Below are 18,988 nucleotides of genomic sequence, written 5' to 3' on the forward strand. Positions count from 1 at the left end.
GGAGGAGGGAGTAATGAGTAACATTGAGGGAAGATGCAGAGATAGGAACAAAGTGAGGAAGTGTGGGGGACAGCTGGAAGGAGATAGATTGTCAAAAGGAGTAGAGTGAGGGACAGGGACATGGATGGAATTGAGGAAGGGACATGAGCTAAGTGAGGGAGGATATGAGGCCAGAGGTAAGAAGGGTGTGGGGCAAGGCTAGAAAGGAGGGAGTCAGAGGAAGGAACAGAGTGAAGGAGAGAGGAGAGCCATACAAGGATGGGAGAGAGGGAGCAGAGATTAGAATATTCAAGAAGACTGATTCAGCCTCCAGCATTAGCTATGGAGTAGGCAAAGTTGATGATCAGGGAACTGAGCAGGGAATGAAGACAACAGTTTCAGTCTTCCAAGTGTTTAGTTGAATATTATTTCTTCTCTATTATGACCATATGAGCTATAAGTGGTTGTTAGTTCCTCTGCACCATTGTTTGATAAGATTACAGTTGATCTGATAGTAGTAGTTTCTACTTTCAACCTCTTCTTTTATGTCTGTCACTTATGACGTTTGATTCCCACTTCAATCAATAATGTATCTAATTTGACCCTGAAAGTATTCAGTACCCACCCTCCTCTATGCCCTTTTTTTCTCCCCTAAATATCCACCCCACAATGTTGTGCTGAGCATAAACCCAAATTAAACAAATCCCTTTTGCCTGCCCTTGGTCCATATCCCTCCATTCCTTGCAAATTCATGTGCTTATCTAAACATCTTTTAAAAGCCCCTGTTGTATTTGCCTTCAACGCTGCTGCTGGCAGCGTGTTTCAGGAACCTACCTATCTCTAAAGTAAACTTTTACTTCCTATCTCTTTTGAATTTTTCTCCCTCTTAGCTTAAATACATGCCGACTTGTATTAGACTTTTCAGTTCCAACTATCTATGTCTCTCATAATTTTATAAACTTCTGTTGTGTCTCCCCTCAGCCTCCATGACTCCAGAGGAAACAATCTTAGTTTGTCCAGCCTGTCCGTGTTCTGTTTAGTAAGATCACTGCTGAGTCATCTAAACTCAATTGGATATTGGCAACCTTTGTGAACTGAGAAGGACAGCGTGTGACTTCAAAAGGACATTGACAAGTTGTTGGTGGTTTTTTTAGATTAGATTACATTACAGTGTGGAAGGAGGCCCTTCGGCCCAACAAGTCCACACCGACCCGCCAAAGCGCAACCCACCCATACCCCTACATTTACCTCTTACCTAACACTACAGGCAATTTAGCATGGCCAATTCACCTGACCTGCACATCTTTGTGATTGTGGGGGGAAACCGGAGCACCCGGAGGAAACCCACGCAGACACGGGGGGAACGTGCAAACTCCACACAGTCAGTCGCCTGAGGCGGGAATTGAACCCGGGTCTCTGGCGCTGTGAGGCAACTGTGCCACCGTGCCGCCCGTGGTAGTGACAGTCAATGCAGAGAAGTGAGAGGTGATGCAATTTGATTGGAATAACATTAAAGGACAACATAAAGTAAGGTTATAAATGTAAAGGGAATGCAGGAGCAGAGGCGTGAGGGTGTATATGTGCGTGAGTTGCAGGACAGCGCAGTAATCGTTTAGTAAAGCAGAACTGTTCTCAAATTTAATACTAGAGGCACGGAGTACAAGAGCAAGGAGGTGATGTTGAACTTGTACAAGACACTTGTTAGACTACAGCTGAAGTGTTGTGTATAGTTCTGGGTGCCAAATTATTCTGGGAGAATGCAGAAGTGATTTACAAGAATGGTTCTAGGAATGGGATACTTCTGTTGTGAGGCTTGATTGAAGACATTGGGGCTGTCCTCCCTGGAAAAAGGCTGAGAGTAGATTTGATAGAGCTTTTCAAAATCAGGATCAAACTGAAGGTTGAGGGAAACTGCTCCCACTCGTGAAAGGAAAAAGAAAGAGTGAGCATAGATTTAAAGTGAAATGCAAATAAAGCCAGGGTGATGAGGAAAAATCGGAATACACTAAGTCTGGAATGCACTACCTGTAAATGTAATGGAGTGAAGTTTGGTTTAGGCATTCAAGTGGGCACTGTATGGTTGTTTGAATAGAAACAGTATGTATGGATGTGGGAAAAGCAAGAGATTGCACTAGGTAATATAACAACTGCAGGCATAGAACAGTACAACACAGAACAGGCCCGTCAGCCCACGATGTTGTGCCGACCATTGATCCTCATGTATGCATCCTCAAATTTCTGTGACCATATGCATGCCCAGCAGTCTCTTAAATGTCCCCAATGACCTTGCTTCCACAACTGCTGCTGGCAACGCATTCCATGCTTTCTCAACTCTGCGTAAAGAACCCGCCTCTGACATCCCCTCTATACTTTCCTCCAACCGGCTTAAAAAATGACCCCTCGTGTTAGTCATTTCTGCCCTGGGAAATAGTCGATAGCCAGAGACTATCTATGCCTCTCATTATCTTGTATACCTCAATTAGATCCCCTCCTCCTCCTTTTCTCCAATGAAAAAAGTCTGAGCTCAGTCAATCTCTCTTCATAAGATAAGCCCTCCAGTCCAGGCAGCATCCTGGTAAACCTCCTCTGAACCCTCCCCAAAGCAAGAGATTTCCTATCAGAAACTGGACACAGTATTCCAAGTGCAGTCTAACCAAAGTTTTATAGAGCTGCAACAAGATCTCACGACTCTTAAACTCAATCCCCCTGATAATGAAAGCCAAAACACCATATGCTTTCTTAACAACCCGGTCCACTTGGGTGGCCATTTTAAGGGATCTATGTACCTGCAAGATCCCTCTGTTCCTCCACACTGCCAAGAATCCTATCCTTAATCCTGTACTCAGCTTTCAAATTCGACCTTCCAAAATGCATCACCTCGCATTTATCCAGGTTGAACTCCATCTGCCACCTCTCAGCCCATCTCTGCATCCTGTCAATGTCCCGCTGCAGCCGACAACAGCCCTCTATTCTGTCAACGACACCTCCAACCTTTGTGTCGTCTGCAAACTTGCTGACCCATCCTTCAATCTCCTCATCCAAGTCATTAATAAAAATTACAAACAGTAGAGGCCCAAGAACAGAGCCCTGTACAACACAGCACTCACCACAGACTTCCGGGCAGAATATTTTCCTTCTACTACCACTCGCTGTCTTCTGTTGGCCAGCCAATTCTGTATCCAGACAGCTATGTTCCCCTGAATCCCATTCCTCCTGACCTTCTGAATGAGCCTACCATGGGAAACCTTCTCAAATGTCCATATACACCACATCCACAGCTCGACCCTCATCAACCTTTCTAGTCATGCCTCACTCTAAGGTTTGTGAGGCATGACCTGCCCCTCACAAAGCCGTGTTGACTGCATTTAATCAAGCCATGCTCTTCCAGATGGTCATAAATCCTATCCCTCAGAATTTGTTCTAACACCTTGCAGACGACAGACTTACTTAACTTACTTACTCTGGCATGATGGGCCAAATAGCCACCTCCTGCACTGTAAGAATTCTGTGTTAAGACAACTTCTTTATTACTCCAGGAAGTAGTCAAGTAAACCTTCTCTGAACAGCTGTGTATTTGTTTGTCTTTGTAGTGTATCTGATTGCTGGCGTTGCAATATTAGTGAATCTGCCTGCCTTTTCACTACTGCTGAATCTGACTGCATCCTTTGCGTATTGGTGTATCTGTCTCCAGTCTTTTTGTCATATGGGTGTATTTGACTGCTGCCTTTACAATATTGGTGCATCTAATTGCAGCCTTGGTTGATTTGACTAGAGCTTATGCAGTCTTGATGTATTTGACTGCTCCTTTGCAATATTGGTGTGTGCAGTTATAATGCAGCCTGGGTGGATCTGACTGCAGCCTTTGCAGTCTTGGTGGATCTGACAGGCCACTCCGTTTGCGGTGTTGGAGCATCTATCAGGATGCTCTCTGTGATGTTGATATGTCTAGTTATTGTTCTTGCAGTATTGTATGATTTTAGTTGTGTGGCCACAATTGTAATTGTGGTGTTATCTGTGCTGAATCAGTTTATTACTTTGGCAATATTCCCTGTATTGATAATTATTTGTGCCGTATTGCCCATATAGTGTTGCGAACCACTTATGGTCTCGCTATCAATGGGCGATCCCATAATTGTTTTGCTACTTTGCCAACGTGAACTATTATTTTACAGTAGTACATCAATGGGCATTTTCCAAACCATGTTGGTGTCCATGGCTTACTATCTTCATTCCCCTGCTACACGGTTTACAGATGTTCTTCTCACTTGCTGCTGTCCACATAGACAACTGGAACACCACTGATCTCCTATCATGTGTTCTGATTGTAATAGAGCATTTTTGAATGTCTTTGGGCACAAAGCAAACATAGTTAGCATCTCAATGTTTTATTTGACAAAAGGTACACCACTGATTTTGAAGGAAAGAATGTTACTTCATAATAAAACATTATTTGAAAATCAACTTAATGCTCCCTTTTTTGTTGTTGTTGATTCAGTTACAGATCATTTATTTTGATGCTAATGTCTTCAACAATGGGAGACAGCACAGAACAAACAGAGTTTGAGGGTCACCAGGGTGAGTAAAAAGGAGCAGCTTTTAGAAATGATGGACACCTTTGGACCTAAACAGCTACCACACAGTAGTTTGTGTCAAAGGCACAAGTGTCTCCATTGAAATTTTTGCCCCACTCATTACAATAATGTGACTGTGATGTGGGCAGAGCATTCCCAATAGACCTAAAAGCAAAGTGCTGAAGAAGCTGCGCCAAGGTCCCCTTGTAGAGAGAGGAACAGTTCTGAATCCAGAAACTACAGAGAATAACAATAGATCCATCACAACCTGGAATAATTTTTAAAATTTTCTTAATGCTCTTACTTTAGAACATAAATTTGTAAATGGGTGCTGTATTCGATCACAGAATATGGATTTTATGGATTTGGTTAAATGTAGTTAAGAGAGTTTGGCAACAGCAATTTGCTTAAATGTGGATGTGTATTAAGTTATAATAATAAGAGTAATAAATGAAAAGAAAAGAGAAAAAGCAACAAGTCTCATGCTCTTTTGCCCATCGATGGCTGGTCTGGAGATTGAGTTTGCTCCTGGTCCAAGGTGATGTCCCTGTCTCAGAATGAAGCTGTCTCTCTTATATAATCTCAAAAACACAGTGCTGACCCAGTAACGGAACAAAAACAAGTTGCTGTACCATCTTCAGCCTGTAAAAGGAATATTCACAGGACTCGTTCAATGTTGTGCAACTGTTGACTATCACAAACAATTTTAACCTTTCAGCCTCGACAATCAATTTTTCATGTAGCTGTCATCGAGTCATAGAGGTGTGCAGCACAGAATCCGACTCATCGGTCCAACTCGTCCATGCTGACCAGATATCCTAACCTAATCTAACCATTTTCCAGCACTTGGCCCATATCCCTTTCTATTCATATACCCATCCAGGTGCCTTTTAAATGCTGTAATTGTACTGGCCTCCACCACTTCCTCTAGCAGATCATGGCATACACAACCCAGCCTCTGAGGGAAAAAGTTGCCCCTTAGGTCCCTTTTATATCTTTCCCCTCTCACCCTAAACCTATGCCATGTAGTTCTGGACTTCAACACCCAGGGAAAAGACCTTGTTTATTTATCCTATCTATGGCCCTCATGATTTTATAAATCTCTATAAGGTCACCCCTCAGCCTCTGAAGCTCTTGGGAAAACAGTCCCAGCCTATTTAGCCTCTCCATCTAGCTCAAATCCTCTAAACCTAGCAACATCCTTGTAAATCTTTTCTGAAACTTTTCAGGTTTCACAAAATCCTTCCAATAAGAATTGCATACAATATTCCAAAAGTGGCCTCACTAATATCCTGTACAGCTGCAACATGACCGCCCAACTCCGAAACTCAATGCTCTGACCAATATGGTTAAAAATCTCACAACACCAGCTTATAGTCCAACAGGTTTATTTGGAAGCACTAGCTTTCACAGTGCCGCTCCTACATCAGATGGTTGTGGAGAATAAGATTGTAAGACACAATTTATAGCAAAAGTTTACCGTGTGATGTAATTGAAATTATATGTTGAAAAAGACCTGGATTGTTTGTTCAGTCTCTCATCCTTTCGAATGACCATTTCAGTTTCAGTTCTTTCATATGTAAATCACATAACTTTTTTAAAAAAAGTTACATTTTCAAGTGAATTTTAACAATTGGTGTCGTGTTGGCCCAGATAATGTATTGAAAGTGTTAGCACCCTGTGTGAGGCTGCCTGTGCCACAATGGTCAAACTGATTCTAATATAAAATAAGGATTTCTCGAACCTTACATGGAGTCTTGCAATTTTTGAGCAAAGTAAAATGTGGGGTGAATTTGTACTTGCAGAATTACATTTTATTTTGCTCAAACACTTCCTGAAATCTCCTCTAAGCCTTCTACCCCTTATCTTAAATCTAAATACCCCATTTATTGGCTCCTCTGCTAATGAAAAAGTGCCTTCCTTTGCTCCTCATAATCTTGTATATCTCTATTATGTCACTTCTCAGCCTTATTTTTTTCTTCATAGCGCAGGCTATCTACTGAGGCAATATCCTGGTAGATTAGATTAGATTACTTAGTGTGGTAACAGGCCCTTCGGCCCAACAAGTCCACACCGACCCGCCGAAGCGCACCCACTCATACCCATTCCCATTCCCCTACATTTACCCCTGCATCTAACACTACGGGCAATTTGGCGTGGCCAATTCACCTAACCTGCACATTTTTGGACTGTGGGAGGAAACCGGAGCACCCAGAGGGGGGCTCACGCAGACACGGGGAGAATGTGCAAACTCCACACAGTCAGTCGCCTGAGGCGGGAATTGAACCTGGGTCTCTGGCGCTGTGAGGCCCACAATCCTGGTACATCTCCTTAGCACCCTCTCCACTGCAATCACATTTTTCTTGTGGTGACCAGGGCTGCACATAGTATGGCTGTTGTGGCCTAACCACCATGTTACATTGTTTATAACCCTAAGTCTAACCTCCTTGCTTTTGTATTCAATGTGTTGGCTAATAAAGGCAAGGAGTCGAGAGTGTGGTGCTGGAAAAGCATAAGGGCTTACGCCCAAAACATCAATTCTCCTGCTCTTCAGATGCTGCCTGACCTGCACTTTTCCAGCACCACGCTCTCAACTCTGATCTCCAGCATCTGCAGTCCTCACCTTCTACTACTGAAGGCAAGGATGCTATCTGTATGCCTTCCTCCCCGCATCTACCTGCAACCTTTGGGGATTTATGTAGGTCTGTCTAATCTTCAGTACTTTCCAGAATTCTTCCAGTAATGGGCTAATCCCTTGCCTTGTTAGTCTTCCCCAAGTACATTATCTCACACTTTCCTGGGTTGAATTCCATTCATCACTGCTGTGCCCACCTGAGCAGTATATTACTTTCCTTTTGCAGTTTACAGATATTCTTCTCACTATTTACTGACCTGCCAGTTTTTGTGTCATTGGCAAGCTCTTTGATTATACCACTTAAAATTTAGTCCAAATCTTTAATGAATACAAACAGCAAAAAGTCCAGCTTTCAGCACCAAACCCTGCTGAACCACACCAGTAACAGATGTCCAGTCACAGAAACATAAGCCAATTTTGGATCCTGTGCACCACTTTGCCTTGAATCCCATGGGCTCTTACTTCCTCAACCAGTCTATCATGAGAGACATTATCAAAAACATTTCTAAATAAAAGACCATGTAAACCATATCAAATGTATTATCTTCATTAACGGTCTGTTACCTTCTCAAAAACTTCAATCAAATTTGTCAAACACTGATCTTGCCAGGTATAGAAAGTTTGAGTTATTGATATGGGCCAGGCAAGACCCCCTCAAACTATTTTAAGAAGTTAGCCTCGATCCTAATGTTTTCTTATTTTAAAGGCAGATGTGAAGTGGGTGTTCCGGATGTGATACAGCTGGTCAAACCACTCGGATTTAAGCAAATAGAATTTATTGAAGCATGAACAAAAAAAATAGAAATTTAGAATAACTTAACTGTTGGAAAACCTAACTGACCCGATACAGTAGTGATTACTAATTAACTGTTCTAACACACCTCTCGGCAAAAAGGTAAATTCAAACACAGATTCTTACAGGTAGGAGGGAACAACGTCCAGATAGAGATTTCAGAAGAAAGTCAGAAGAATTCTTTACTGAAGCTTGAAACATTCCTGGGCTGTCACGTCTTGTCATTTGTCCAAGTGCATTTTAAATGTTGTTAATGTTCCCACCTCAACCACTTCTGCTGGCAGCTCATTCCATATGCATACCTCCCTTTATGTAAAAAACAGGTTGCCCCTCAGATTCCCTTTTATTCTTTCCGCTCTAACCTTAAACTGATGCCCTCTAATCCTCAATTCCCCAACCCTGGGAAAAAGACTGAGTGCATTCACCATATCCATGCCTCTCATGATCTTTAATAGCTCCATAAGGTCCTCCCCTCAGTCTCCTAAGTTCTAAAGAAAAAAAGTCCTAGCTTCTCCCTACAACGCAGACCATTTAATCCAGGCAACATCTTTGTAAATTTCTTCTGCACTCTTTCCAGTTTAAAAACATCCTCCTTATAGTAAAGTGACCAAAACTGAACGCAATACTCACCAGTGGAGCCTCACCAGTGTCCTGTATAATTGCAACATAACTTCCCAACTTCTATACTCAATGCCCTGACTAATGAAGGCCAGTGTGCCAAAAGCCACCTTCACTGCCCTGTCTACCTGTGACTTTGCTTTCAGAGAACTGTGAACCTGAACTCCAAGGGCCCTCTGTTCCTCAACATTCCTGCCTTGATTTGACTTTCCAAATTGCAAGACCTCACACTTAATATGTATTAAACTCCATTTGTCATTTCTCGGCCTACTTCGCCAGCTGATTAAGGCCCTGCTGCAATTTTTGATAACCTTTCTCACTGTCCATGATACCACCTATTTTAGTGTCCTCCCCAAATTTCGCAATCATGCCGTTCTACATTCTCATCCAAATCATTGATATAGATAACAAACAGCAATAGGCCCAGCACTGACCCCTGAGGCACTCAACTAGTCACAGACCTCCAGTCCGACAAGCATACATCCACTAATACCCTCTGCTTCCTACCATCAAGCCAATCTTAAATCCAATTTGCCAGCTTGCCCTGGATTCCATGCGATCTAACCTTCGAGAGCAGTCTGTCATGTGGAACCTTGTCAGAGAGATTTAAAAAGAGGCAATATTTTTACAGAGGGTGGAATGAACTTCCTGAGGAAGTGGTGGATGTGTGTATCATTACAATGTTTAAAAAATATTTAGATGGATGCATGAATAGGAAGGGTTTGGAGGGATATAGGCCAGGTGCAAGCAAATAGGATTAGGTTGGGATTATGTTTGGCATGAACTGGTGGGACCAAAGGGTCTGTTTCTGTGCTGTATGACTATTTGTCTCTGACCCTCACTTAACATTCTGACGTATCCCTTACTCAAAGTTTGTGAGAAGGTTTGTAGCTCGGGTGCTCGTTGTTGTGGTTCTGTTCGCCGAGCTGGGAATTTATGTTGCAGACGTTTCGTCCCCTGTCTAGGTGACATCCTCAGTGCATGGGAGCCTCCTGTGAAGCGCTTCTGTGTTGTTTCCTCCAGCATTTATAGTGGTTTGTCTCTGCCGCTTCCGGTTGACAGTTCCAGCTGTCCGCTACAGTGGCCGGTATGTTGGGTCCAGGTTGATGTGTTTGTTGATAGAATCTGTGGATGAGTACCATGCATCTAGGAATTCCCTGGCTGTTCTCTGTTTGGCTTGTCCTATAATAGTAGTGTTGTTGCAGTCAAACTCATGTTGCTTGCTACCAACTAGCCACGAAACGACACGACCAGCTATCCTTAGTAGCCACACACGCAGATGACAAGCAACATGAATTCGACTGGGACAACACTACTATTATAGGACAAGCCAAACCGAGAACAGCCAGGGAATTCCTAGAGGCATGCTACTCATCCACAAACCCATCGACCCGGACCCAATATACCGGCCACTGCAGCGGACAGCTGGAACTGACAACCGGAAGCGGCAGAGACAAACCACTATAAATGCCGGAGGAAACAACACAGAAGCGCTTCACAGGAGGCTCCCAAGCACTGAGGATGTCACCTAGACAGGGGACAAAATGTTTGCAACACAAATTCCCAGCTCGGTGAACAGAACCACAACAATATCCCTTACTTTCGCAATATTTGATAATGTGTTGCATTCCTTTCCCAGGGAGACACTCCACCTCGTGCCTGTCGCAATAACCCTATAATATACACCACCATCCTGTACAATAACATTCTTTAATATATCTCGCACACATTATTGAAATATTGTATGATAGATGTTAGAGAGCACTATAACATTAGTGGGTGACACAGTGGTTAGCACTGCTGCCTCACAGAGCCAGAGACCCGGGTTCAATTCCAGCCTCTGGCAACTCTCCCTGTGTCTGCGTGGGTTTCCTCCGGGTGCTCCGGTTTCCTCCCACAGTCCAAAAATGTGCAGGTTAAGTGAATTGGCCGTGCTAAATTGCCCGTAGTGTGAGGTGTAGGGGTGGGTTGGTTGCTCTTCGGAGGGTCAGTGTGGACTTGTTGGTCCAAAGGGCCTGTTTCCACACTGTAAGTAATCTAATCTGAATAACAGTAAATAAGACATGTCTGACACTCTGTTTCAGGAAAACAGCCAAACATACCCCTTGGCTCTGAATGTAATGCACAATGCACTGAGTAATATTTGCTGCTACAACCTAATCCTGTCTCAATACCATTTTGTGATCTAGCAACCAATTCTGAGTCATGTGAACAAAGTTTTCTGATATATCGCACACCCTCTCAATAAAGAATGCTATTCCTTCATTAAAATAGTTACCTCTCACTTTTGTCAGCAATAGAAATGTGAGCGAGGTAACAGATATTCGTCTATTTTATTTATTCAAACTTGGCAGCATGGTGGCTCAGTGATTATAGCACTGCTGCCTCACAGCGCCAGGTGACATGGGTTCAATTCCTCCTTAGTTGAGTGTCTGTGTGGAGCTTGTATATTCCCTTCATGTCTACATGGGTTTCCTCCCACAGTGCAAAGATTAGGTGGATTGGCCATGCTAAATTGCCCATAGTGTTCAGGGATGTGCAGGCTAGGTGGGTTAGCCATGGAAAATATAGGATATGGGAGTTGGGCCTGGCTGTGATGCTCCTTGAAGGGTCGGTGTGGACCAGTTAGGCCGAATGACCTGTTTCCACATGGTTGGGAAGCTATTCTATGATCCAGCACTTATTCTGATTGAGAAGAGCACAACTCACAAAACCCAGTTTCATGCTAATATATTTTTAGTAAATGAGCAACTCACCTGCAGTGAAGAAACCGAGCCTTTGAGAAGTGAAGGAGAATGTAAACTGCAGAAAGGTGACCAGTTGCATGATCAGAAAGGAGCAGATTGTATGGGGATACATGAACTCAACTCTACAAAACCTCAGGAGAAAGCCAAGGACTCAGGATCCAGGTGAGGAATTTGTTCTATATTACAATAATGTCCTGTAGTTGGAAATGGATAAGATTATTATTTAACTTCAAAAGCCTTATTGATTGTTCATCTTAAAGCATACTTTACATTAAATTATTGATGGTATAGTTCATTATATTAGAGAATCATTTCCCACAGAAACCGATATTGTGTCTATTGTGCCACTTTGAAAGTGATATTCAAAGTTGTCCCATTTTCCTTGTAACTATTTTGTATGTTAGTATTTATGCAATTATGTAAGAAATAGAAGCAGTAGGTCTCCTTGCCCCTTGAATCTAATTCATCATTTAATAAGATCACAGCTGATCTGATTGTGGTCCCAACTCTACTTTCCTTCTTGGTCCTCAATGACTTTTGACTGCCCTGTTGATTTAAAATCTAACTCCGCCTTTGAACATTTTCAATGAATGGAGAATTCCAAAGTCTGATGATCCTCTGACAGAAGAAATTCCTCCCCAGTTCCACTGTAACTGGGAGTTCCCTCTTTTAAAATTGCTTCTTAGTTCTCTCTTTCTTCATAAATAGAATCAACCCTGATGGATCCCTTCAAAAATCTTACACATTTCATGAAACTCCTCTGGGCCTAACCTGCTGAAGTTTTCCTCGTAAAATATCCCTTTATCTCAGGGATCAGCCTAATGATTCTTCTCTGAACTGCTTCCTTCTTTATCCTTCTTTAAGTAAGGAGACCAAAACGGCACTTAACACTCCAGCCATCATCTCCCATTCCCTGTACGGTTGAGCAAGCTATCCTTGCTTCTATATCTTATTCCTCTTACAATAATGACTAACATTCCATTTGCTTTTATAATTACTTGCTTTAGCCGCATGGCCAAATTTTTGTGATTCATATATAAGGACACCCAGATTTGTCTGCACTGCATTTTTCAAAAGGTTTCTCTCTATTTAAATAATGTGTTGCTTTTCTATTCTCCCTGTAAAAGTTGGCAACATTATATTACTGCATATTACTCTTCATCTGTCCAAAGCTGCTCGTTCACTTTAAACTTTCAAAATCCATCTGCAGACTTGTGGCTTCCACACATTACTTTCTTAGTAATATTTATACAAACAAATGTGGCCACAATATACCTGAATTCCTTAATCAAAGTCAGAAGTCTAGAAGTTTGGGGACCCCCCCCCCCATACCAATCTCTATGACATTCGTGGTTACAACTATCCAATTAAGATTAGATTAGATTACTTACAGTGTGGAAACAGGCCCTTCGGTCCAACAAGTCCACACCGCCCCCGCCGAGCGCAACCCACCCATACCCCTACATTTACCCCTTACCTAACACTACGGGCAATTTAGCATGGTCAATTCACCTGACCTGCACATCTTTGGACTGTGGGAGGAAACCGGAGCACCCGGAGGAAACCCACGCAGACACTGGGAGAACGTGCAAATTCCACACAGTCAGTCGCCTGAGGCGGGAATTGAATCCGGGTCTCTGGCGCTGTGAGGCAGCAGTGCTAACCACTGTGCCACCGTGCCGCCCACTAAGGCTGGTTACGATCCATCGACCTCTGGGTTATGGGCCCAGCACGCTCCCGCTGTGAGGGTAAATTAATTAATTTACCCTCACCCTGCTTTCTGTTGGGTAGCTGAACTTCACTCTTGCTAATATTGTACTCCGCGAAAGTGAGGACTGCAGATGCTGGAGATTAGAGTCAAGATTAGAGTGGTGCTAGAAATGCACAGCAGGTCAGGCAGCATCCAAGAGCAGGAAAATTGACGTTTCGGGCAGGAGCCCTTCCTGATGAAAGGCTCCTGCCCAAAACGTCGATTTTCCTGCTCTCGGATGCTGTCTGACCTGCTGTGCATTTCCAGCACCACTCTAATCTTGACTAATATCCTACTCCCAATACCATGAGTTGTTAAATTGTGCACCAACCTTTAATTAGGCACCTTATTGAATGCTTTTTTTGGAAAATCCAAATACACTGTACATACCTACTTGTTTCTCGTTATCCATCCTGTTTGTTTTATCCTCAATGAGCTATATTAAATTTGTCAAACAAGATTTTCATTTCATAAAATCATGCAAAATAATATCGATCTGATCGTTTTAAAATGATCTTCTAAATGACCTGCTCCTGCTCCTTTCGTTTCAAAATGGGAAGAGCTGAAATTTCTGGATTCAACGTTAATTCTATCTATCACTCACCACAAATGTGCCAGACCTGCTGAGTTTGTCTAACATTTCCTGTTTTTATTTCAGATTTCCAGCATCTACAGTATCTTTCTTTTAGTTTATTGCTTCCTTTATAATGGATTCTAACATTTTTCCCAATGACAAGACGTTAGACTATGGTTTACTGCTTGCTGTCTCCCTCACTTCTTAAAGTGTTCCATCGTTGGGGGGTGTTCCATTGGTACTTTTCCAAACCACTGGAATATTACAAGAATTTTTTTGTTCAGCCTGTTTCTCAGTATTAATTCCCCAGTCTTGTTTTCTAAGAGGCCAACAAATCTTTTCCGTTTTGATGTTTTTGCTGTAATTTTTATATTTCTTGCTACTTTACTCTTATACTGTAATTTTGCATTCTTGGTCATTTTTGGTCATCCTTTGCTGCTTTCTAAATTTTGCCTAGTCTTCTTTTTATCATTAATCTTTGCAGCGTTGCTTAACCTTACTTTCAATATGATGCCATCATAATCATGGACGTTGCATGCATCTCAGTGTTTGTATATCAATGGAAAATGTCTTTGTTATATTTAATGAAATATTGGCTCAATGGCTCAGTGGTTAGCACTGCTGCCTCACAGTGCCAGGGACCCGGGTTCAATTCTCGCTTCGGGCAACTGTCTGTGTGGAGTTTGCACATTCTCCCTGTGTCTGCGTGGGTTTCCTCCCACAGTCCAAAGATGTGCAGGTTAGGTGAATTGGCCATTCTAAATGCACATAGTGTTAGGTGCAGTGGTAAAAGAATGGGTCTGGGTGGGTCGCTCTTCGGAGGGTCGGTGTGGATTTTTGGGCCGAAGGGCCTGTTTCCACAATGTAGGGAATCTAATCAATCTCTTTGTATGTCTCTCACTGCTTTACTACAGAGCTGTCTTTTAAGCTATTTCCCTTCCACTTTAGTCAACGCTTTCTTTATACCCTTACTGGTTTTAGACACCAGCTTCAAATCCACATTTCCCATGCTAAAATTGAATATGAATTTCAAGTATGTTATCGCTCCTACTTGGATGTTTTTTTACAATGAGGTACTGAATTAATCCAGATTCATCACACATGTCTCAAATGGTCTGTTCCCTGATTGGTTCCAGATAGTATTGTCCCAAAAATACTTTCTCAAATACAGTATACTATATGAACTCATCCTGCAGAATACCTTCCCAAATTGATTCGTCAAATCTATATGAAAATTTAAATTGCCAACTATCAGTGGGGCAGTACTTTTCTTACAAGATCCATGATTTCTTCTTTTTATTATTTACCATGTGATGTAGTTGCTGTTTCACAATTTAGAAGCCACTCTTACTAGTGACTTCTTTCCTTTGCAATTTCTTAACTCAGCTCAAACAAATTCTGTCCCTTGTCCTTCTGAGCCAAGATCATTTCTTACCATTTTGCGAGTTGCTATTCCCTTTTGTGAGTTGCTATTCTGTAGAACCATAGAATGGTTGCAGCATCAAAAGAGGCCTGTTGTCATTGTCAGCCTTCTGCAGTCAAAAGTGCAGCTCCATCCCTGCATTTGTGTCGTAGAGTCATAGAGATGTACGGTATGGAAATGGACCCTTCGTACAACTCATTCATGCCGAGCAGATATTCCAATCCAATCTAGTCCCACCTGCCAGCACCCAACCCACATCCCTCCAAGCCCTTCCTATTCATATACCCAAGCAGATGCCTATTAAATGTTGCAATTGTACCAGCCTCCACCACTTCTTCTGGCAGCTCATTCCATAGATGTACCACCCTCTGCATGAAAAGGTTGCCCCTTAGGTCTCTTTTATATCTCACCCCCTCTCACCTTAAACCTATGCCCTCTAGTTCTTGACCCACCCCAGGGGAAAGGCTTTGTCTATTTATCCTATCCATACCCTTCATGATTTTATAAACCTTTATAAGGTCATCCCTCAGCCCCCGACGCTCCAGGGAAAACAGCCCCAGCCTGTTAAGCCTCTCCCTATAGCTCAAAACCTCCAATCCTGGCAACATCCTTGTAAGTCCTTTCTGAACCCTTTGACGTTTCATAACATCTTTCCGATAGGAAGGAGACCAGAATTGCACACAATATTCTAAAAGTCGCCTAACCAATGTCCTGTAGAGCCACAACATGACCTCCTAACTCCTGTACTCAATACTCTGACCAATAAAGGAAAGCATACTAAATGCCTTCTCCACTATCCTATCTACCTGCAACTCTACTTTCAAGGAGCTATAAACTTGCACTCCAAGGTCTCTTTGTTCAGCCGCACTACCTAGGACCTTACGATTAAGTGTATAATTCCTGCTAAGATTTGTTTTCCCAAAATGCAGCACCTCGCATTTATCTAAATTAAACTCCATCTGCCACTCCTCAGCCAATTGACCCATCCGATCAAGATCCAATTGCAATCTGAGGTAACCTCCTTTGCTGTCCACTACACCTCTAATTTTGGTGACATCTGCAAATTTACTAACTATATCCCTTGTGCTCACATCCAAATTATTTATATAAATGATGAAAAGTAGTGGACTCAACACTGATCCATGTGGCACTCCACTGGTCACAGGCCTCCAGTGTGAAAAAACAACCCTCCACCACCACCCTCTACCTTCTACCTTTGAGCCAGTTCTGTATCCAAATGGCTAGTTCTCCCTGTATTCCATGAGATCTAACCTTGCTAACCAGTTTCCCGTGGGGAACTTGTCGAATGCCTTACTGAAGTCCATATATATCACATCTACCACTCTGCTCTCATCAATATTCTTTGTTACTTCTTCAAAAACACTCAATCAAGTTTGGGGCCAGCGACCATAATTCTATTAGTTTTAAAATAGTGATGGAAAAGGATAGACCAGATCTAAAAGTTCAAGTGCTAAATTGGAGAAAGGCTAATTTTGACTGCACTAGGCAAGATCTTCCAAAAGCTAATTGTGACAGATGTTCACAGGTAAAGGGACGGCTGGAAAATGATTTCCCACGCACAAAGCCATGTTGACTATCCCCAATCAGTCTTTGCTTTTCCAAATACTTGTACATCCTGATCCTCAGGATTCCCTCCAACAACTTGTCCATCACTGATGTCAGTGAGCTCACCAGTCTATAGTTCCCTGGCTTGTCCTTACCACCTTTCTTAAACAGTGGCACCACGTTAGCCAATCTCCAGTCTTCTGGCTCCTTGCCTGTGACTATCGACGTTACAAATACGTCAGTAAGAGGCCCAGCAATCACTTCTCTAGCTTCCCACAGAGTTCTAGGGTATACCTGATCAGGTCAGGGGAATTTATCCACTTTTATGTGTTTCAAGACATCCAGCAGTTCCTCCTCTGTACTATGGACAGTTTTCAAAATGTCACCATCTATTTCCCTACATTCTATATCTTCCATGTCCTTTTCTACAGTAAACACTGATGCAAAATACTCATTTAGTATCTCCCACATCTCTTGCGGCCCCACACTCTTGCTGATCTTTGAGGGACCCTATTCTTTCCCTAGTTACCCTTTTGTCCTTAACGTATTTGTAAAAACCCTTTGGATTCTCCTTAACTTCTCCTTTACTCTATTTGCCAAAACTGTCTCATGTCCACTTTTTGTCCTCCTGATTTCCCTCTTAAGTATACTCCCACTGCCTCTATACCCTTCTAAGGATTCACTCGATCTATCCTGTCTATACCTGACATATGCTTCCTTCTTTTTCTTAACCAAATCCTCAATTTCTTTAGTCATCCAGCATTCCCTACACGTACCACCCTTTCTTTTCACCCTAACAGGACTCACTTTATCTCATTTCTGAAGGCTTTCCATTTTCCAGCCGTCCCTTTACCTGTGAACATCTGTCACAATTAGCTTTTGGAAGATCTTGCCTAGTGCAGTCAAAATTAGCCTTTCTCCAATTTAGCACTTGAACTTTTAGATCTGGTCTATCCTTTTCCATCACTATTTTAAAACTAATAGAATTATGGTCGCTGGCCCCAAAATGCTCCCCCACTGACACCTCAGTCAACTGCCCTACCTTATTTCCCAAGAGTTTTGCACCTTCTCCAGTAAGTACATCCACATACTGAATCAAAAAATTTTCTTCTGCACACTTAACAAATTCCTCTCCATCTAAAACCTTAACACTACGGCAGTCCCAGTCTATATTTGGAAAGGTAAAATCCCCTACCATAACCACCCTACTATTCTTACAGATTACCAAGACCTCCTTACAAATTTGTTTCTCAATTTCCCGCTGACTATTAAGGGATCTATAATACAATCCCAATAAGGTGATCATCCATTTCTTATTTTTCAGTTCCACCCAAATAATTTCCTGGATGTATTTCTGGGAATATCCTTCCTCAGTACAGCTGTACTGCTATCCCTTATCAAAAATGCCACTTCCTGTCCTCTCTTGCCTCCCTTCCTGTAGCATTTGTATCCTGGAACATTAAGCTGCCAGTTCTGTCCATCCCTGAGCCATGTTTCTGTAATTGTTATGATATCCCAGTCCCATGTTCCTAACCATGCCCTGAGTTTATCTGTCTTCCCTGTTAGCCGTCTTGCATTGATATGTTGCAGTTGTATAAGACTCTGGTGCGGCCTCACCTGGAGTATTGTGTGCAGTTTTGGTCGCCATACTATAGGAAGGATGTGGAGGCACTGGAACGGGTGCAGAGGAGGTTTACCAGGATGTTGCCTGGTATGGAAGGAAGATCATATCGTGGAATGCCCTGCCAGTAGCAGTGGTGGACTTTCCCTCATTATGGTCATTTAAGCGGGCATTGGATAGGCATATGGAGGATAGTGGGCTAGTGTAGGTTAGGTGGGCTTGGATCGGCGCAACGTCGAGGGCCGAAGGGCTTGTACTGCGCTGTATTCTTCTATGTTCTATGTTCTAAATGCATCTTCACAACTCCCTAATTTTCTTTTCTACTTAGATAATTATCCTATTCTCAAAGTTCAAGGCTGAAACTACTTTCACTAACTCTTGGGCAATGCATTCCAGTTCCCAGCCACTTACAATGTAAATAAATGTTCCCTTGTGTTGCCTTTTGCCAATCACTTTAAATTGGTGTCTTCGGATTCGGAGGCCTTCTACAAATGGGAACATATTTTCCGTTGTTCTAATTTCAGATCGCTTGTGATTTTAAATACCTCTAACAAATCTCGATAAAATCTTGTATTCAGTAATTTGCACACACAAAACTTAAGATTCTTCTTGCTCTGTCAACCTCCTAAGAATAATATCGTTTGTAAAAAAAAAAATTGCCTCATCTTGTTCTACCTACCAAAATTTATCACTTTGCAGTTCTCTGCAATA

At 42.4% G+C, this 18,988-nt stretch overlaps 1 protein-coding gene across 9 annotated transcripts in view; it reads left to right on the forward strand.

Annotated features, from left to right (window-relative positions):
• dnaaf1 (dynein axonemal assembly factor 1) overlaps window positions 1-18,988 on the forward strand; it is a 131,954-nt gene that overhangs the window by 9,342 nt on the left and 103,624 nt on the right. For 4 of the 9 annotated variants that reach the window (XM_043707393.1, XM_043707401.1, XM_043707400.1 and 1 more), the window contains exon 1: window positions 11,194-11,505. In XM_043707393.1, the coding sequence (XP_043563328.1) occupies window positions 11,231-11,505 (275 nt within the window). In that variant the 5' untranslated portion in view covers window positions 11,194-11,230. Of the gene's footprint in view, window positions 1-4,474; window positions 4,555-11,193; window positions 11,506-18,988 lie in introns of those variants that run through there. The other 5 variants (XM_043707396.1, XM_043707394.1, XM_043707397.1 and 2 more) reach the window with 3 other exon arrangements.

Source organism: Chiloscyllium plagiosum, chromosome 17 (assembly GCF_004010195.1).
Source record: "Chiloscyllium plagiosum isolate BGI_BamShark_2017 chromosome 17, ASM401019v2, whole genome shotgun sequence".
Taxonomy (NCBI): Eukaryota; Metazoa; Chordata; class Chondrichthyes; order Orectolobiformes; family Hemiscylliidae; genus Chiloscyllium; species Chiloscyllium plagiosum.